Source organism: Diorhabda sublineata, chromosome 3, assembly GCF_026230105.1.
Source record: "Diorhabda sublineata isolate icDioSubl1.1 chromosome 3, icDioSubl1.1, whole genome shotgun sequence".
NCBI classification, from domain to species: domain Eukaryota; kingdom Metazoa; phylum Arthropoda; class Insecta; order Coleoptera; family Chrysomelidae; genus Diorhabda; species Diorhabda sublineata.
Genome location: NC_079476.1, coordinates 23,706,538 through 23,728,912, shown reverse-complemented (window position 1 = coordinate 23,728,912; position 22,375 = coordinate 23,706,538). Strand labels below are relative to the sequence as shown.

At 30.3% G+C, this 22,375-nt stretch overlaps 2 protein-coding genes across 4 annotated transcripts in view; one reads left to right on the top strand and one right to left on the bottom strand.

The window, feature by feature from the left end:
* The first annotated feature begins 10,682 nt into the window (after window positions 1–10,682).
* LOC130440958 (6-phosphogluconolactonase) lies at window positions 10,683–12,141 on the top strand. Of its 2 annotated transcripts, none has more exons than XM_056774370.1 (4): window positions 10,683–11,109; window positions 11,270–11,476; window positions 11,565–11,848; window positions 11,975–12,141. In XM_056774370.1, exons 1-4 carry the CDS (start codon window positions 10,992–10,994, stop codon window positions 12,077–12,079), a joined length of 714 nt encoding a protein of 237 aa, XP_056630348.1. In that variant the 5' UTR covers window positions 10,683–10,991; the 3' UTR covers window positions 12,080–12,141. The 2 variants fall into 2 exon arrangements, with proteins under 2 accessions (XP_056630348.1, XP_056630349.1); XM_056774371.1 differs by having other exon boundaries at window positions 10,725–11,109; window positions 11,691–11,848; window positions 11,975–12,133.
* Window positions 12,142–12,911: 770 nt separating this feature from the next.
* The window catches only part of LOC130440957 (calcium-binding mitochondrial carrier protein SCaMC-2), a 29,925-nt gene continuing 20,461 nt past the window's right edge, over window positions 12,912–22,375 (bottom strand). For both annotated transcript variants that reach the window (XM_056774368.1, XM_056774369.1), the window contains 5 exons: window positions 17,919–18,077; window positions 17,610–17,806; window positions 16,111–16,295; window positions 15,587–15,775; window positions 12,912–15,363 (listed from right to left, as the gene is read on the bottom strand). In XM_056774368.1, the coding sequence (XP_056630346.1) occupies window positions 15,173–15,363; window positions 15,587–15,775; window positions 16,111–16,295; window positions 17,610–17,806; window positions 17,919–18,077 (921 nt within the window). In that variant the 3' untranslated portion in view covers window positions 12,912–15,172. The remainder of the gene's footprint in view (window positions 15,364–15,586; window positions 15,776–16,110; window positions 16,296–17,609; window positions 17,807–17,918; window positions 18,078–22,375) is intronic.

Here is a 22,375-nt window from a genome sequence, read left to right as displayed (position 1 = left end):
TTTAGTGATTGACTCAAAGATGTTTTATAATGAATAAAATTACTATTCAATATTCCATCGTATTTAGAAATATAAAATTTGGAAACATATAAATTTTAGATCCTTATTACTCAGTAATAATTATTGAAACAACTAAAATCGTTTACACACCTAAATTAAGGTCTATAAACACAGAAAAACTATAAATTAATGCATAGAACTGAAGTATGATAATATCATAGTTCTCGACCAATTTATATCATTTTGATCCACATCATTCCATATTATTTCAATAAGACGTTGTCCAATATTCTTTAGGTTATCAGGTTGTTGTGGAAAATTCCTTAGACGTCTACCAAACATGTTCGAAGCATGCTTAACAGGGTTGTGATCTGATCTTCGTGCTAGCTACTACATATTATAGGTTTCAGAACATTCTATGTAGTTTATATATATTTATATAAATCGGTGTGCCCTTCCCAGACCATAAGTGATACCAAGTAATGTACAATATTGCAGGCATAGTTTTTTCGATTTTAACGTCATCTTCTGATGAAAATCCCTTCCCAGAAAGTGAAACTTTAAGGTTAGGATACAGGATAAAGTCGATAACAGCCAGATACTCTCCTGTTATTGCTGTACCTTTTTAATGATAATCGATGAACACAATCACATGTGGTGGATCCAGGTTTTATTTACAGTTACTTCGCTTTACAGAGAGCAAACGTATAATTCTTCAGATAGTATATACGTTCTTTTGATACGTTGTCAGATAAGCTGATAAAGCCCATATGAATTCAGCAGCTCAATATTTTACAGTCGTGAATGATAGTGCAGAATCCAACCTAACCTAACCTAACTCCTTCTTTATTTGCTTATGCTTATTGCCAAACAAACATTCCATAGTTAATTTTCAGAAATATCTTCATCACGATTCACTTATTGAATGATAAAACTTAAACCAAGCGTTCAAAGTAATTAAAATTTTATATATCTAAGTACTGAAATTTTTAGACAACTCTCGTATATATAACAAACATCAATAGTTGAGACTACCACTCATGATTGATATCAAATGTTTCCATTTCATATTTAGTTTGTTAACATTTAGGAGATTAATTTTTATCATTTTACTTTGACCATGTTAATTCTAGGAACGTAAGATTAAAAAATCGATTTACAATTTCAGTTGAATGATTTCAAAGTTTTTAATACCACTTTAATTTCTTAAAAATAAAAAATTTAAATCAAATTCCAGTTTCATCTATCCTATTTTCCACGATTAGTTACTAACAATATTTTTATTGATCGGAATCAATGTCCTGTTTGGAATAAGGTCAATAACTTCTATCGATTTGTAACCATTAACGATATAATATTTTAAAGAATCTTTCACTCACGATTGAATAAAAAGCGCTCCCCTGTGACATTTTAGAACTTAAAAATGCACAATGGATGGGTGAATAACGAAAGGACTGACTAAAATATCTAAAGAAACAGAAAATATCCCAAAACAAATATCAGAAAAGAAGCAACCAGCTTTTCACCGTGATGAATAAGAAAAAAAAAAGGAAAAAAAGGAAATATGGAAATGATTAGATGAAATGGAAATACGAATAACATTTATGAAAGTATTAATGAGGACATACAAAACAAGAAGTTGCCAAACGCAAATAGAAGGAAGATTAGATAAAATAGAAAAAGAAATGAAACAAGGAGACAGATTATATCCCTTGATATTAATAATGGATGAAATGGTAAACAGTGTTAAGAGAAATAAAAAAACCGAATACTATAACTGGTTGATATAGAAATTCAGAACCAGTAAGACTGACTGCAGCAATTAGTAAATATGTTGAAAGAATTAACATAAACATGAACAAGAAGATAATAAATAAAAGAAACAAACATAAAATTACAGACATCAGATGCTTAGAAAATATTTTTTAAAAAGTATTGATACATATAAGCATCTAAGCATATCTAAGCAAACAATTAGTTTAGATTAGAATTGAAACAAAAGAAGAATATAATAAGTAACTATACAATGAAATAAAAACAGAGAATTGGTTGATGCAGAGAGAATACGAGACTAAAATTTGAACAATTACAACGAAACATTTGAAAAGAATAGTAGAAGCAATCAAATAGAATAAAATCATTAACAAACTCATGAGGGATATAACGAGGTAAACATCAATAATTATCAGATAAAAAAGTTAAAAATAATGGAAGTACGTAGAACAAATAAAAAGATTGAAACGAATATAACAATGGACTGACCAGACAAAATAAAATGAAATAAAAATAAAACTACTTGCCGGGAATAGAAAAGCGTGGATAAAATAGGTGAAAGAGATCACGAAACCCCAATCCGACGCTTGAGAAGGCTTGGAATAAGACTAAAAGATAAATAGATATATCACTGAATTCATTACAGATATCAGTTAGTTAATTAATAACTTTTATATGGTTTTTAATACTATGTATTTTCATATTATGTTGTGCATAACTAAAGCAACCAAAAAAGAAGTACGAATAAAGGGAAATGTAAATATGTATACAAATAACTTGAAAATACAACTAGAGCTAAAGTAAACAAGAAAAAAATCATTGAATGGAAAAGAATGACCATAACGACGGCTATTATGATAGAGGTTGTTTTTTGGGCTTGTACATGGGAAAATAGCTACTGCTACTTGACATCTCGTCAATTTGTGCGCTTAGCATCTTCGGAAATTCAGTCGTAAGCAGTCGAAATAACAGTCAACCGCACGAGTTATGTTTCTTTTTAATTTGGTTTTGTAATTAAATGACCCTCATATAGCGGATAATAACCATGTTTGAAATTATAAATTCAAAGCAAATAAAATTGGATGTAACTTTTCAATTAAATAATTGAAAAATTCAACTAATGCAATGGGACACAAGTGTATTGAATGTTTTTAAGCATATTGCTTTTTTATGCAACGAATTACCTGTTTGCACGACATATTGCAATGTTTATTTGGAGAGAATTGAGTGGGAGTGAATTGCACACGAAGGTATTATAATATACAAGTTGTTTATCAAATAATCTGAATGATTGTTATGAGGGAAAAGAAAATATGTATTCAGATAACTTTGGAGATCACATACGTACAGCACCTTTATATGTACATGGACCATATACGTCTTCTTATTATGAGAAGTAAAGGTTTCAAAAGAACTGATTATGTGTATAGTGAGGAAGGAAAAATCAACCAACCGAAGTAGTTACAGATAAGACATGTGGATGTTTATCAGCTCATATGTTTCTTAACTAATTGACTTCATCTATAAACAAAGTACATACAGAAATGTATGGATAACATCGCTATTATTCACTATACCCCTAGTTCGAGGCTAAATCTGGAGAATTTGGCGGATGAGAAAGCAACTAAAACGCCAATTTGTAGACCAAATGCGGAAATTTGTTAAATTTTCATTGAATTGATCCAATAAGAAGTGGCCGATAAAACTCTTTAGCCTTCTTAGGCACCGATTCACCCCAAGAAATAACTGTTTGGTGTGCCGTGCTGTTGTGGTGAATTCATATGTAACATACTGTGTGATTGGACAATATACTGTTGTAATCGATTGTGTGAAAAAACGGCACTTATCTTGGAGAAGTTTTTAAAAGCTAAAACCAATAAAAACCTCTCTACTATATCCCAATTTAGATTGACAAACTTGGCAACTTTATCAATCGAAAATAAAATTGATGAAAACACTTTGATAACTTAATAAAAAAAGTTCGCCGACAAAAATTCAAATTCTATTTATTTTTTTTTAATCAATTCATATTTTTTTAATAAATATTTATTTCATAATTTCTTTTTTCATAACAATTATTTGTCAATATGATAAAGACATTTTTGTTTGGTTATTATATAGGTTTTTAGGTTAGGTAATTATCTTTATCCTAAACACCATTTGAAATGAACATTTTATTTTCATTAAATTTTAAAATCAACAGACTATAATATAATACGATATTAGTATTCGTTTAATCGATCTAAATATCCACTGACAGAATATATTTTATAACCTTCAATTTTGGTGCACGATAACTTCAAACTCTTTATGTTCAACTTCATATTGGTAGAACTTCCCTTGGGGTGTAAACCTATCAAACCGTACACATGAAACAGTTGTGAAAGTGACCGTTACAAATCTTGATTTATTTTTGTCAGTTTCGGCTGGATAACATGTTTTATTATCTTGTCTTCGCGTCTATGTTTAGGATTCTTTCAAAATCAGACTTTCAGAGGCGTACGTAAAATATGTTCACTAAATTATATTTTATTATAGTCTATGCCTTTCAGAGGCGGAAAGCAATGGTAATAAAACGTCAGAAAGTGGATTTCTCTAAAATAAATTCACACCTATTTAGTTTGCAGAATTCTATAATAAATAATACAACCATGAAATTTCAAATGAGGCTTCAACCGAATATAAGACAAAAGATGAAACAATAATATTGTATGTTTCTGGTCCAGCTACACACTTCAATAAAATTAACCATAAATTGTTTGAACCTCGCTACTCCTACATGGAGATCAGTCGGTCTATTTGAGAAAAATTCAAAGACAAATAACCAAATATTCATACCAGATCACTGAGCAGATATAATAAAGAAAACTAATAAGTTTGAAAGTTACAATAACTTCACTTAAGTGACGTTTTTAAGGATCCACAAAGAGACTCTACTAAAATCACTTTAAAATCGCGGAAAGAAATTGTATGGTTTACTTAAAGGACAAAAAATTAATGCCTTTCTCTTTCAAGAAGTGAAAATTTTCTGTTTATCAACTTTGAAAATTACTTTAAAGAAGCCTAGTGTTCAACAGAAAATGTGTTAGCGAAATGAAAAAAATATAATTTGAAATCGGAAAATTTAACCTCATTACTTGAGTTTATTCATCCGGCGTACTAGGAAAAAAAATAGGTAAAAAACAAACCTCAAACAGTGACAATTTAAAAGTTGATGAAGATGCTGACGATGCGTATACTATATTCAGATTCGGGTGACGAATATTTCTTCTTTTACTAATGCTGCTTTTTCTAATGTTTATTTGATCCTTTTGTAACATTTTTGTGTTTTCTAATAAATTTTTTTATGTTTATAAAATTCTATTTACGAAAATTTTGAAGCAAAAGAATATTTCAAAATCGAACCATACTTTTATTTTAATATAATTATCCCCATCTTGAAAAATAATAACAGTTACGAGATTCGATCTGAATAGCATTACTAGATTTTCTATAACCTTAAAATTTTGATCTCGATTTTCTCCGCTTCTTTCTAATGTTACTTGTACCTTTTTGCTTCAATTATAATTAGAATTTAGTGCCTAATCCATGTTTAGAGCCGTAGAATACATAATGTTTTTACTCATTATTTCGATAAAATGTAAATCTGAAAACTTTGTCAACTTGCTTGAAATTAACATGAAATTTAACGAGTTCATACTATAATCTGAGTTTCTGCGTTTAATAAGTTAACTTCGTTAATTTGTTGAATAAATTTCTAAGTAAAAGGGGAAATTTTTTGAAAAAGGGAAAAACGTTTTCGCGTCGTTGTATTATAATATCTACCCGGAGAAAAATATCGTATAATAATTATCAAATTTCATAAAATTTCATGTCACCGAATTTGATAGTATAAAAAGTGCTCAGTTTTTGTATTGTAATGTTTTTCTTATTTATTTATACTATTTTTATCGGTGGGGTAAATTAATATCCACTGTCTTTTACGTACTTAATTACGCTAGATTTAACTAACTCTGTCATTCCGTTTATTACGACTATTTATTATAAACTAACTCTCGCCTCTAAATAAGCTCGAATATATAGCAGAAATGACATTTTTAGAAAATATTACCAACAAAAACAAGTAAATAACAAGCCCTTATTGGAAATTATTAAAAAAAACAATGTAAACAAATCGGTAATCGATAATTATTTAGATTAGGTTACACCCCCCCCCTCGATTTCGTTAAAGTTTTAGTATGTTATAAAGAAAATTACGCTGTTCAAGAATATGTATATATAGGGCACGGAAATCATCAATTCAGATACACTTTCCGTTTAAAGAATCAAATAATTGTAATTATTTTACAGTGATTGTAATATTTAAATTAATTGTTGAAACCTAACCTAAACTAACCTGCATACTTCTCTACAAAATGAAATGCAGGGGTTGCTGTTATCGAAAACTCGTCAATAAATAAAAAAAGCGATGATTCTACATACAGTTTGTATATCTATTTTATTTATTGTCGACCACCTCATCAAGAAAAAAACCATGGAATAGTTTTCGATAACAGCAACCCCTGCTTGTGATTGGATTTCATTTTGTAGAGAAGTATGTAGATTAGGTTTCAACGATTAATTTAAATATTACATTCACTGAAAAATCATTACAATTATTTGATTCTTGAAACGAAAAAAAGTACCTGAAGGGATGATTTCCGCGCCCTATATATATATATATATGTATATATATATATATATATATATATATATATATATATATATATATATATATATATACATATTCTTGTTCAGCGTAACTTTCTTCACAATATACTAAAATTTTAACGAACTCGGAGGGGTGTAACCTAATCTAAATAATTACCCAAGTCGCTGCTATGAAGCATATATAAAAACAAACCTCAAACGAATTCCGCTTTCGCTAAATTTTAAACTATCATTATGACCTCACAGGACCTGCTTCACGATCCATTTCTATGACGAATTCGTTACAGTATATAGAAATTTGTGACTGTAAATCTTTGGTAGAGTGTCAAAATAATTTTCTTTAAGTTGTTACTTCCCTTAGACCTTTTCATATTTTCTTCGTGATGATTTTGAAAAAAATTAACTATAAATTTCGTTGAGAATTTGTGTGTTTCCTAAATTTGCCAGTGTGTACAGGTTAACCATACCTAAATACATATAATTTCAAAGTTTTGCTTGTTAGACTGTTTTATGTATATGTGTTTTATGTATAAAATCGTCTTGATTTTAGGTCTCTCTTGATTGAAAATTAGTTTCAAAAAACAGGTAAAAATTTCTACTAATATTTGTTAAGACGATTTATCAAGAAAAAAACTTGCATACAATTATATCACCGCTACTGATATGTAAGCTGACCGTGATGAATTCTTCAAAACCATCCAATTGTTTTTCTTTGTCTGTTTGTGTAGGATTTTATCGACTAAATTTTGAATAAAATATAACGACAATCTTCCTATAGCTAGACGTACCTATGTACGTTAATCAATTTGAATAAAATATGACTAATATCGTTCAACAAGAAATGTGCTGATAAACATAACTATAGGTAGTGACGCTTCGATTGGCCTTAATAATAATGGGAGGTGCTTTGTTTATTTAAACCACAAAGGTTTATTGACATCGACATTTTTCCTTTGTAGAAAATAAAATTATATCTATTATTTTGAGAACAATGCATTTACGGAAATTTTAACCACAAAACGCTTTTTATTTTATAAATACCAGACGTGGGAGTTTTAACAATAACTTTTATAATTTCAATATTATTTGCAGTATCAAAATGAATTATTTGTCTGGATATAACAGAACGAGGACACTTCAGACTGAAGCTTACCAAATTAGAACCTAAGGACCCTTTCACACCAAACGAATCCGAATAAATCAGAATCACTCCGAATCAAGTTGAATCTGATTGACCAAGATTCGGCTCCGAGCGCTCCGTTTAAATGTGAAGGGACTCTTTTCCCGCCTTCAGACCGGACGAATCTGGTTCAATCAGGTTTGATTCGAGGTCGCACTTGATTCAACCTGTCAGATTCCTCGTCCGGTCAGTCTTGAATCAACAACCATACGAGATGGACGTGGAGTTATTAATTTTAAAAGTTAAAGATTATAAAGATTATTATAAAAATTATAGATTCAGGTTTATTCAGCTGGTGTGAAAGAGTAGAGATGACCAATCAGATTCAACTTGAATCGGAGTGATCCAGATTGATTCGGATTCGTTTGGTGTGAAAGGAACCTAACATAAAATCTCTGTACATCAAGCATCAAGCGCAAGAATCACACAACATTTGTTGTGATTTTTAGTTTTTCATTATACATTTTGAAAATTTTTAATCGAAGAATTCAATATCAAAAAAGGCTGGAAAACATTGATATAGAACAATAGAAAGTAGAAAGTGAAAGTAGATAATATTATGGAAATGCAATTAGAAAGACCTCTTAATATTTTGATCTTACATGAAACTGGAGGACTTTGAGCTGGGAGCAATGCATTTTGAAGCCCACCATTTTAGAGTAAGTAGCTATAACTGCAGTTGATTCTCTGATATTATAGAGTAAATAGAACGTCTTTAACGCACAGTTGTTAATTAAAGTCCTTCATGAGCCGATGTTTTTCGCTTATACAGCGAATTTAGAAGAGAACGGATATCACTGGTCATGGTAAACGTTCTTCAATTACTATTGGAAATATTGAGGGAGTGAAATTTATGATCGAAGAAGATAATCAACAACAGCAGTTGATTTTACGTATAAATAATGTAACAGTCATTGAACATCCACCTTATTCGCCTGATTTGGCCATGTAGTGATTTCTGGTTACTCTTGAACCTAAAGAAACATTTACGTAGTCGACGTAGGATGAGAGACATTAATTTTTTGAGTGAATTCTAAGAATAGATTGGATGTATTCAGAATACGTTCTGAATTAGAAATCTGTACTTCACGAACACAGGTTCTTAAATCCTGAACTTGTTTCATTTGCACCGCGAATTTCAAACTGCGCTTGAATCTGATGACAGATCATATTTGTTGTGACAATAACAAGATGCACAGTAGACAAGTGACGTCACCGGTTCTTCACAGCTGTGAGAACGGCAACAAGTCCTAATAAATTCGTTAGTTAGAAAAATATTCGTTTATATAGCCAGATTAGCAAGAGATAACACACATCCTCATAACTCGAACATAATGTTAGTGAGGTTCTGTTTGACATAAAAATATAAACAAAACAAAAAGGTAAACATAAAGACGTAGCTGGTGTTCTAGCAGCTGATCGTTTGTTTACAAAAACATGCGCATGTCACAAACCTATTATTCTAGTAACCTTACCACCAACAAAGTTCATAATTGGAAAAAGAGTTTTATACCTCTGCAACCAGTTACAATATTCGGTTATTTGGAAATGGGATCTCTCACTCTATTTTAGGTTATAAAAAATCAAAAAATTAATGTTTTTAAATTTTTTTAGACTAGGCTATGATTTACTTAATGTTTACTTAATTTTTCGATTTTCTATTACCAAAAATAGGATGAACCCCACTTATAAACACTAATTCAATAATTTGCTTAAAGAAAAATGGTAATACACTGATTATACTTTTTTCTTTCGCATACATTTTCTCATTTATGGACAACGTTAAAATTCTACGTAACAAAAATCGTTATACGATATTAATACCATTATTATATAGTATTAAATTAAAGCTCAATAGTTTTGAAGGTTACAGTAAAAAGCTTTCAAGGTTGTGAGCGTAACATTTTCTACCTCAATAATCCCTACTGACCTTTCTAATCGAATGTACTCTGAATCAATCACGATTGACATTTGATATCTTTAACTGCAAATTCCCAATAGTCCTCACTAAACAGTAACAGGACATTTTGTGGAAACTGCGACTAAATTTATAGACACTAGGTTTCGAAGAATACATCTTATTAACTACCTAATCCATTATTGGTGTTCACCTCATTTCCCAGAAAAAAAGTTTTCAATTCTAGATGACAATCCTAAAAGATTGAAAAGAATGAACTAGACATGTGAATAATTAAATTGGTGTCTCGGCTATTAGTGACATATTAGTACTTACAAAGACAATACAAAATATGACGGAAATATGTTTTGGAATGACGCAGATGAATCAAACAATTCACAAATTAGATACAGAAAATTCCAAATATAATACAATGATCTGAATATAAATGAAAGAAAACCAAAATAAATGTAGTGAGATATAAAATAATTTAAATATACGTTGAATTTACACCACTGGTTCACTGTAATTTGTTGGAAACGGTGGAACATTGTTTGCTCATATGTGTATCGATGTCATAATATTTTTCTGCGCTATTCTTTTCTGGCAAAAACTTTTTTGCTTCCGGTATCGTAGCAACAACTTGGTTATCGAGATATTTATTCACGAAGACAGTTTGCTCTACATGAAATATAGCTTTTATTATAGATAAATAGGATTAAAAAATAGTGAGTTAGAATAAAAAGAATGTAATTATATTCAGTGTTATAATATTTAATATTAATAAATAATATATAATATGAGTAATATTTTGTTCACATCAACTTGATTGTTCCTGTGTAATACATTATCTAATAAGTTTTAAGTGTGACGGATAGAGGTCACCACAAATCAAGAGGCTTTCCGGCCAGACTTTTCATATGTAGGTAGTTCACTACAATGTTATTTGTTCTGATTATAGAGGGAAAGGTAAAGAGCACAAACCCACCTATTTTATAGTTTCACACAGATGAATCTTTATTGTAATTAAAGTTCATAGTCCTAGATAAATCTACCAGCATAACTATATATTAAGTTGGCGGATTTGACACAAAACTTGATAATTTAATGTTGGTATAAATTGTATAGACAGGGTTTCCAACTTATGGGCTTTTCCTCCAATTTTAGGGGGAAAATGTGGGATGGGATGTTTTCAGGAATTTTATAGCTTCAAATATTTATTTTTTTTGATTTCAAATTAAGTAAAATAAAGGTGTAATAGTATAGATATATAAACTTAATGTCATATACAAACTCTATTATGTACACTCTGTGAATTTATAATTATCATGATCAAGCATGAGTTGTCAAAATATAATCAAGGAAAGTTAACCTCTCATATCAATATATTACTTGCTAGGCAACAGGTGGTTGTTTAGAGTTGTATTGAAAATGACGATATTAGTAGTTAATAATAAAGATAAAGTTATAGAAGAACTTGGCAAACTCATTGAAGAAACAGCCGAGAATAGTATTAAAACAAATGGAATATTTTTAATAGGATTTTCCGGTGAGTTTTTGTTCAAAATATAAAAAACGTTATCGCAACTTTTTGAAGTGATGTCTGATAATTTTTAATATCTTTATGAAATTGCGAAAAGCGGTATTATACAGCTTTGAAAAAAGTATATAAGAACTATATTGTATACCACAACGCAGGAAATTTTTAGGTGGATCGCTTGTTAATTTTCTTACAACTGCGTTACCAAAAATCAAGACCGACTTCTCAAAATGGAGAATTTTCTTTTGTGATGAAAGAGTTGTTCCTACAAGTGATCCGGAATCTACATTTGGAGTGTATAAAAAAGCATTCATTGATTCAGGTGCAGTTGATTTAAAGGAAAATCAATTTATTCAAATCAAACAAGATGTATCAGGTATTAATCACATTATATCTAACAAAAACAATTTTTTAACTCAAATTAAATTCTTGATAAAATATGTGAATTAACTATATTTTGTTAGCTGAAGAAGCAGCCATTGATTATGCTAACAAAGTGAAACAATTTTTTCCTACATCTGACGTACCTCGGTTTGATATGCTTCTCCTGGGTATGGGACCAGATGGACATACTTGCTCTCTATTTCCAGGGCATAAATTATTGACTGTAACTGATAAATGGATTGCTCCTATCACAGACTCTCCTAAACCACCGCCGAGCCGAGTAACTATGACATTTCCTGTTCTTAATAATGCCAGAGTTTGTGTATTTGCGACTTCAGGGAAAGAAAAAGCTCATATGATTAAGGTAAATACATAATTCAATCTTTTCTTGAGGTACTAGTTAGAAATCTTTTTTACTACAAGAATTTAAAAATATTTTTTATTAACATTTTCATTACATATACATTAATTTTCAAATTTTTATATTTAGAAAGTTTTGGTGGATAAAGAAGATCTTCCAGCAACTAAAGTAAATCCTCATTCAGGGAATCTTTATTGGATAGTTGATAGGGAAGCTGCTGATTCACATCTATAAGGGTTTTATTATTTTTTCTAGAATTAAAAGTTAGATTAAAATAAATATTTTGTTATATTGTCCTTTTTATTATTGCTCCTTTCAATTGCTATATAATTCTTGATATCCCTAGTCCTCATTTCGTAAAGTTGAATCAAAAAAACAGAAACTGCAGGAAGTTTGAATTTGTAGCAGTAAATGATTATGATTTTTTAATGATATAAGGCATCAAACCAAAGGCAGATATGTTATCAAATCAAAACAAAATATTTTGTGTAATGTCAAATTAGATAGAACATGATGAACAAAAAATTTGTGTATTTATTTTAAGCACAATTGTTGGAAATACAAGAGTTTTCAACAAAAACATACATAAGGAGTTTAGAACAAAAAACATAATGAAGTGTCTTCCTTCTTTCATAATAGGTCTAATGCTTGTTCCTTCTTTGGGGTCAACCTTTACTCCGTATTCAAATTGGAGATTTATCCCTACTAACAGAGTGCTCAAAAATACAAAGCATTTTCGATGAAAATCTACATCCTGCTTGTGGAATACAGAAATAGTTGACTTCTGTAGGCAATTTATTAGGATAGGAAGGCTTTATACTAGGAACCACCAAATTAATTCCTCAGAAGACAGTGGAGGTCTTTGAGCAAAATACCAGAAGAGCAAAAAAATGCTGGAAATAACTCTGCGAAAGAGTAGATAGTGACATCTGGTACACTGAATTTTAATTTTTTTATTTTGTTAAACCTGAATCGGTTTATTTATTTCGTTATTTGGCAGTATGTAGCTGTGATAAAAACTTTTCTAGTAGAGTTTTAATTTTTGGGAGGTAAATAAATAAACGGATAATGAATAACATTTTATTTTTGTAGAAATACATTTTACAGTATAATACCATAATTTCAGTTTATTAAAATATTAAGTACATCACATATCCCTTTATAATTTCTGGAATTTAATATTATATTTATAATTTTTTAATACATTGAAATGCTGAAGTTCATAGCTAAAATTCCATTAAAAATAAGTTGACTGAAAACAGTAACATCAAAAACAGCCAGGGAAGTATCGAAAACTACTAGAATTCTTATTAAAAGCATTATTTTAACAATTTTTGCAATGGAACAGTTGAATAATGAATTTGTTATTATTCTTTTAGTAAAAATAGAAAAGTGCATTAGACACAAACATATTGGTTTAGAGCAAAAAAGGGCTTAAAACTTAATTATTCTTAGTGCATCACATATTTTGTGTCAAATACACACGTTTCTAGGACTTGCTAAAGTGTATTTTTTTTCATGTAAACTAGAGAGACTCGTATGAACAAAAGAGACAACAACAAATACCTAACCATAAATTAAGTTTAAATATTTATGATGATTAAACATCTCTAGGTAAATAGAAAGTTGAGGATTGTCTAAATACTGAACATCAAAAATAATTTTATCAAGGCAGGCGTAATGCTAAACTAATCTTCGAGTGTTATGAAAGTCATTTTATATTATAGTATTGCAACAATCGTTGATTGAAAATCTCAGGTACAAATCACTTAAAAAAGACTTAAAATGAATCAAGAGAGAGATTAAAAAATCATTTGGTCAGTGATACAATCATTCTGAAATATTTGAAAACTATTCTGATTACATATTAAATTATTACATATATATTAGATTCTTTATAAATGTCATGTAGGTATACTGAATACCGCTAAACTAAGAATTACACTGTTTGGTCCTTCAAGCTGGATATAACGACCAATGAAAGTTCGAAGGACTAGACAGTGTAATTGTAATAAGCTTTTGGTAGTTATACTTTCGTGGTCACCTGATTTTTTGGGCAGAAAAAATCAACCCATTAGAATTCTCTACATATTTTATAACTAGAAATTTTTTTATAACTCTTTGATGTGAAATCCGGTTCTCATATTTTTTTTCAAAATCTGGATGAAAAACTTGATATTTTTTGCGCTAAAACTGAGACTAACAAATATAAACGAAGAACAACTAAGGATATATGAGAGAAGAATAATTAGGAAAATTCAAGAACCAGTGAAAGTTGGAAACAATAAGCATAGAGGACTTATGATCTAATAAATTAAGAATATATTAGAAAAAGAGGATATAGTAAATACATTTACAGCAAAAGGAATACAATGGCTCGGAACATTAAAAAATGGAGAAAGGAGACAAAACGAGGAAAGATTGCTTGGTAGATCAAAAAATAAATCAGATTGTACAAGATTTGCAAAACCTGGGAGTACATGACTAGAACAAACAGATGCTGAACAGAAAGAAATGGGGAACAATAGTCGGCAAGTTATAAGTGATCAGGATAAGTTCTCAATAGCATATTATCTCAAATATTTTTAAGCATGTAGAGTTCTGGTAAACGGATTAGACTCCTTTTGGAAAATTTGTCCAAATTCCAAAGTAATCTAGAAATACTTTGTTGTCAACTTTCAAATTAGTTATTGGAGATTCAAAAAAATACACTTCAACTTATACTTAGGAATTTATTAACATCATTAGAAAAATAATGGTCATATAACCATCAATAGTTGAAGCCTATCTATTATTAATAAAAAAATAAATAAATTAAACTAGGTGGCGGAAAATGCCTAAATAAATTATTTTCTGAAAATTATTCCAAACACATCTCTAGAAAATAAATTTTCAACGTCGGCGAATAAAATATTTTTGATGAATTAATACCAATAATTTTTGAATTTCATTCAAAGTATGAGACTTGAAAATACCAAATTTCGATACTACTACTACTACTTATAAAGTATACATTAATTTTAAAATTTCAAAATTTTTTTAAATGGAATGTAAAATCTTTTTACTTGAGCTCATAAAATCAACATTTTCCCAAACTATACTACAATAATTATTCTGTCCTAACTTCTCGGCAACAATAATTTTGTAAAATGGAAATAGTTTAAAGAAAGATGTTTGGAACGATTTTCTTTCAACAAATTAAAAATTCACCGAGATACCCAATCGCTTTTGTATTCGGTTTATGCCTTCTTTGTACCGCCCAACCGACTCGTCGGGCGGCGCCGATCGAAAATAAATACAATTCCTTACTAGATCGAATAAGCTTCATCACGTCATATTGACGCCCAATAATCGACTGGAGTATTCGTATACGACATAACTGATACTAACTGCTGGCATGACTTTGATGAAATTCGGTGTAATGCCTCTATATAAACCAAAGAATCCTTCGCGTTCTATTATTGATCGGAAAACTCCTGTCATCGTCCCCGATGACGGGTCCACACTAGGATGAGACACTGCAAAACAAAAAAAATTTTATAAATCGAGAGAAAAAACTGATAAGATAAGAGTTAGTTAAGTGATAAGTGTAGTGTATAGTGTTTAAATAAATAAGAAAAACATTAATAGTGAGGATGACATACAATGTTACAAAAAAGTAAATTCCTCATTATATTTGTGTGGATAAGGAAAAAAAATTATACGGGTTTATAGTGTTACTTTTGATGACGGATTACTCACCATGAGCTTGGAGCCTCGTTCTTACAAGTGCTAATGGATACGAGCACATTTGTCCTAGGGTACTACTCGCACTACCGCAAGCTAGAAGCGTCCAGAAGCTAGGCTGTTCGTTACTAGAATGAGTTTTGAAATATTTTTTCTTTAAAGTTTCATAAACTGCAAGATCTATACCTGCGTATGGAATAATACCTGGAATAAATAAGACTTATGTAATTTCTGTACATTTAACTGAATTAACTTGTGAAATATAAAACTTCCAAAGGATGAATCACAAATCACAGATAATCAGGTACCTAATTTGTTTGTTTATTTTTTTTTGATTTACTGAAATATTCTTTCAAAACAAACGAACTAACAAAGCATGTTAAAAATACTTTCAATTTGTAATTGAAAAGGAAAAAGTTTAGTATAAATAAATAAACTGAAATTAATGAATATTTTGTGCACCACAAGTTTCCCATATATCACATAATTGTAAATTGAAATTTGATATAGGAAAACGTTTAACAAATAGTGATATATACCTAATATATTTGGAATGTAGCCTTTATAAAAGCTCCTTAGGCCTTCAGTAACGTATATCTTGTAGGCAGCATCGGCTATACTCTTATACTGGCCGGTCTTTCTTAATGCTAATCTTGTTTTGAGTACTTCTAATGGATAAATTGCCGATTGACTAAAACCACCCGCCAGGGCTCCGGCAACAAATCTGAAACAACCAAACACAAATATTAAAATTAATAAAATAAATATGTAATGAAATGAAATGCATAGTTTTTCAAATTCTATGAGAACATCCCTTTGAGAAAATTAAATATGGAATCACAGCAAAAAAACCGGTCATGTAAAAATATATTTAATTGGGGATGACATTATATTGGAATTTCAAAGTTTATTGTGCCCCCTTCAGAACATCAACAGCTCGCCTTCCAGTTATAGTGTTTTAATGAATTCCAGTATTCGTAATGGCTTCTTAGGTTTCTTGTCCAAAGAATTTTTTGGACATACCAGCAGGTATTCTAAAACTAGGTGTACTGAAGTTTTAGCCTAAATTCCAAAGGACCTTTTTGGCGAATGATGTAGCTTGAAAAGGCAAATTTTTAGGGATAATCAACGATTTAAGGACATGAATTCACCATTGAACGAATAAAACAAAATTGGGACACAAATATAGATATAGAAGGGTACCAGGTACCCACTGTGACATTTGCAGCAGGAAATTAGACATTTAGAAAGCGAATAGGAAAGTTGAAACGAAATTACACCAAAAGGTAAATATAGAAAAATAGAGGGAAAACTAAAAAGGGCAGGATAAAATTGAAAACATCCAAAAACTAAAACCAAAAATAAACCGGAAGCGGATATATTAATAAAAAATAATATAAACCGAAAACTTCATTAAAAAACAAAAGAGAAGACTAAGAAAGCAACTGGGGCAGAAGACAGAGAAAAAGAAGAATTGTAATCTCGAATAGGGAGTACTGTGTATGACAAAGGGTGTACCTTCAAGAATCATCTAAAGCATCAACAGAAAGAGGAAATTACGAAGATTATTTTGATTAATTAGGATTGCAAAAGTAATGGCTCAAATAATATTTATGCTAAATGTATTGCATTTGTTTGTGCTATTAAGAATTAAAGACTGTTAAAACGTAAAAACATGTTTTTCGTTAAAAAAAAAAAGATAACGGTAATTATTATAAACTAATTGTGTAATTATAAAACAACTTAATTTCGTCAATAACAATTATTTTTGAAAAATTTTTAATACATATATACACATAAAAATTAAATTAATTACTACATCTTTTGATATCGAAGACCTGCATCATCTAAACTTGATACTAAGAGACTAAAACTATCTTTACAGTAAACTTATTTGGTTATAGTGAGATTTGGGGGAAGGCGATTGTTCTCTAATAGTTTTAGACAATAAAAATGAAGTTTAAATAAATTGTAATAAAGGTTACAACCGATTCAGTACAACTTAAAGATAAATTAGCAATAATAATGTGAAATTCACCTTTCATAAATGCTCAAAACGTGCTGAGAATCTCCTTTGATCAGTCTTTTCACTTGCTCATATGCCGCAAACTTAATTGCAGTTTCCGGTGCAATTTTTAATACGTTTATCCCATTGCCTCTCCATAAACCACGCGCTCCTCCTTCCTTAAGCATATTTTGAAAACAATCAACGATTTTTTGTCTACTAGGATTCACCTACAACAAAAACCTTATAAAGAAATTGTAATACGAACACCTACATAGGTATATACATAATAAATATTTTATTACAATAAATGTTTTGGTTTTTATTTATATGTCATCTTACCTGTAAAAATACTTTTAATCGATCTAAAGGCGCAGTACATGTTCTGGATACCGCTCCCGCAACACCACCAGCAGCTAAATGCCTCCACCACATACCAGTTTGCATTTCCTTCTGAGTGAAGTCATCAGGTACATTCATATCCTCCCCTATGTCCAGGTACTATAAAAAAATGCAAAATTAAAAATTTTGTATGGTGTAATAAATATTTGTACCAAGTTGTTGAAATTTAAAAGTAAAGAATTATTTGTAATTTACAATTGAGCATAAAAATTATGCAGCCACTTGTCAAAAAAACTAAACAACGAAAGATAATTTTTCATGATTCCATATTCAGTATCCAAGATGGTATTGAATACTAAAGTTTAGACAATAAGAAGAATTTAAAGATCTATCATGTTTTCCCTTTCACACAATCACACGGAAATAATTAAGCTAAGCCGTCGTTTAGGGGTGGTCATCACTTTTATCATTGATTTTTACAAACGGGACTTGTGAAAACCGGCAGGTTATAATCAGTTATAAGCTTAGTCAAATCACTTCAATGTGCATAGACATTCAATGAAATTAGAAGAGCTACACCCAAAAAAGAATGTGGAGCAGATAATAGATATCTGCTTTTGTTCCAAACAACTTCATCATCATGAAGAGGGTGACGCATATTCCTCTTCACTATATTCCACGCATGTTGGATGTGGGATTTAAATCTGGTGATTAGAGCGGCCATGGGAAACTATCAACTCCAGCTGGAGAAACTTTTGGACAGTTGGCATGGAAAAAACGTCCCTACGTTACGGTGTCGACGATATTCATTTTTTTCTCTCGTTCGAGACACTTTATCTATACTGCCCATGCTTGATAATGAGCAGAACCGAGCTGGAACCTCGGAGGATAGAGAAATCCTTGTCATTCTGTCTTCTTTAGTCAGAACAGCTTCCACGTATTACATACATGTATATATACATATCAAGGTTTCGTGAACAGAAAAAGATTAAACATCGATACTGTTATTACAGCCTGTTCCAGATATGGTCAAGATGTTCGTGTTTTTTCTATACGTGTTTAAACGTCAATGGATTAGATTGTATATCAAATTATGTCTGTGCAAAAAATACAATGACTTAATATCAGATTAAGCTTTTGTTTTTACAGTTGTATAATTTATAGTCATCATATTAAGTACGTCATAAAATAAATAGTTAATAAACTTCAAACATAAATAACATATGTGCATGTTCAATAAATTGATAAGACCTTATCAAAACAATTCGGTTATTTTGCGTAGATCCAAAAAAATGATACAATAATTATTTGTCTTTGAAATCATCGGAACATATTAAAATATACAAATTCATAAAATAATTTGAATATAATGTTAATTGTTCGTATTTGTAAATTTTAAACATGTTAACGAGTGTATTGTCTAGATCTCTTCTTAAAGTTGTCACAATCAATCATGTGAGAATCTGGATTATACACATATATACTATCAATAAATCCCAAGACGAATAGAGGTCATAAAGCACGTTTTTAAATTTCGAAGTCCGTTTGTCAGTTAGAATTAGCTTTGTTCGCGGTGGATATCCCGAACATGTTCTGTCATCAGATTAATGCGCAGTTTAATATTCGCGTTTCTCAATACGGAGTTGGGTAAGGATTTTCAATCCGGCTCATGTGCATTCATCCTATTTGGCATTTTCGTGATGTTTACCACAAAATAACCTCTAACCTAAATGGTTTTCTACGTACTTGTATTAAAAAAAACGTGGTAGTTGACTTTATACTCACAAATATCAATAACAAAGCTTCGGCCAGTTAATTATATACATTTTATTCTCCTAGATAGTTTTGAATTCAAATTATGATTTTAGATGTACATATTCTGATAAAGACATGCGCATTTGGCACGTCCAGAAGATATTCAGAATATTTTCAAATTATCTACCGCGAACTAAGCCATTATTCAAAGTCAACAACCCCCGAGCTCTTTAATAATGAAAAAAGTCGAAAGTTTGGAAAAAAGGAGAAGCTATCAACAGTGACTATTACTATTATTAGATCGATTGAAAAAATAAATTACCAAAATAATACATCGTGTTTTAAGTAGATAAAAATTATGATAGTTTTGGCAATCACCATATTCTCCAGATCTGGCTACCAGCGATTAGTGATTATTATCAGACATAGAAAATATTAAAAATATCAAACAAGAAAATTGGAAAAGCATTCGACTTAATTTATATACGAACATGTTCGCCAAAACACAACTTTAAATAAAAAAAGATAATAATATAATACTTATTTTTAGTGATAGTGGTATTCTATTCCAAACAACAAAACCTAACTAAAAAACTATCTATTTTAACCTTTACTACAGAATAAATTCAGACGATCAGATATTTTTAGAAAGAAAAAAGTACGTTGGACGTTATTCAATAATTTGGTATTCCAACTACATATTAGCCAAGATGTACGAAAGAATAGTATTGAAAACAAAACAATATTTATTAAATACTTCTAATAATCGATTTGATACGTTTGATATTGAATAATGTAATAATTTAAACTATTATCATTCAGAGATTGATTGAATATCGAGAGCGCCCAAGACAAGCAACTCACTGACTAACCCCTCTAGCGGCTGAATATAATATTAGTAGTTTCAATAGTAAATAGTGCGCGCATGCTCCTTTGGAACTTTGCGCGTAGATTTCCAAACAAGAGACTTTGCAGTCGATATTTTATAAGTGACTATCAGTACTTATGGCTGTTATTTAAAAAGAACGTGAAAAGCGATTACATTCCATACGGGCGTTTTTTCGTCTGCATTTCAATTTCTACAGCCTCTTATATTGTGTGCTGCAATCTTCAAGAAGAAACTGACCAAATGTGTGGGATATGCATTAGAAACCTCCTCTCGTTCTAAGTACACAGTACCATGGAGTCGTATTAGAATTACTTCATGGTGCTTGTACTCCTTATGATCAGTATTCGCGATTACTTCTCCACTCTTTTTTCCTCTCTTACCTATAGAAACCACCTTGTGTATTCTGTCATTGATATCCAATTGTACATGGTCGTTGGCATCCTGACTGAACCCAAGTTTTCACAGTGGATGAAACGGAACCTTATGATGCTGACTGTTTTATTGCAAAATTTTAGACAGAACTCAGATTTGGAACTATATAAATGATTCTCACAGAAATAGAAATTATTTCTGGTCATGGAAGTGATACTTCCGAGATGCTACTAACTACATTTCTCTTTGAGATAGAATTCGCTGAGATCGTTATGTAGCGACTGTCAATTACACACACTGCTACCAACTTCAATTGCAAAAAGTACGCCTTAGCAATAACCTCTTTCTGGTTTCATCCATATTTTGGTATTCGAGAATCAATATTTGCTTTATTAAATTTCGAGTAGCTAACCAAATCAGTTTTTTTTTAATTCAATTTAAAAGTTTTTATTTTACTATTACTTACTGAAACGTTCCACTGACTTCCCATGCCTTGGAAATATTGTTTCGTTTCTTGAGTTAGCACTGAAGTTTTATTTCTTTGCACCATTTCATTGAATAAATCTGTTATCGTAATAACATATTTCATAGCTCCGCTAATTTTCCAGTATATTATTATCATGATTTGAACATTTTTATGACGCTTGTCAAATATTACGTCAGAATGACAAGTTGGTACATTTGAACTATTTTCATGTCAATGGCTGGGTATAACATAGTTATAAGTTTATAAAATTATAGCAAAAAAAACAATATTGAAACACTATTCGCGCATTTATTTTCATTGTACAGAGAGTAATTAAGTTTGCTTCCTTTCACGAGACAATATTCTTCAAAAAAAAAATTTAGTGTGATTATTTAGTAATCCAATTTCCCAAATGTTGAAAAATATCGATTTCTTTTCTCGTCACGAATCCTAGATCGCAGTGGTAGCACGATGAGAAAAGACCGGGCGCATTTGCCAAATCGCTCGTGTTACTATTCATCAATAGTTAAATGATTTGTTCGTCACGATTATCGCACCCGTCCCCGCTCTGTTTTGTGCGAATTTTTATCAATTCCACGTGCATAGCTGTAGTGTATTTCGTATACCACCTGCTTTTAATTATGGTAATAAAATTAATGAGTTTTTCGGTACTTTACATCAGTAAATATCATAAAAAACTTAATTTTATGTCTGTTTAAACGTTTCGAAATGGGAAGTTTGAACTATAGGAGAATGGCCAGATTATTAATTTAGAAATTATATTTAACAAGTGATTCTTGTACAAATTGAACAAATATTCATTTTGTGCTTGATACAATAACACGACTAAGATGCAATTAAAATAAAAATTTCAACATTTTGATTAGTACCTATTTAATCTAAAAGATGATAAAAACAGTATCTGCCGTTATTGTATTGTATGTACGATTGTAAATAACTGAAACTATCAAAAAA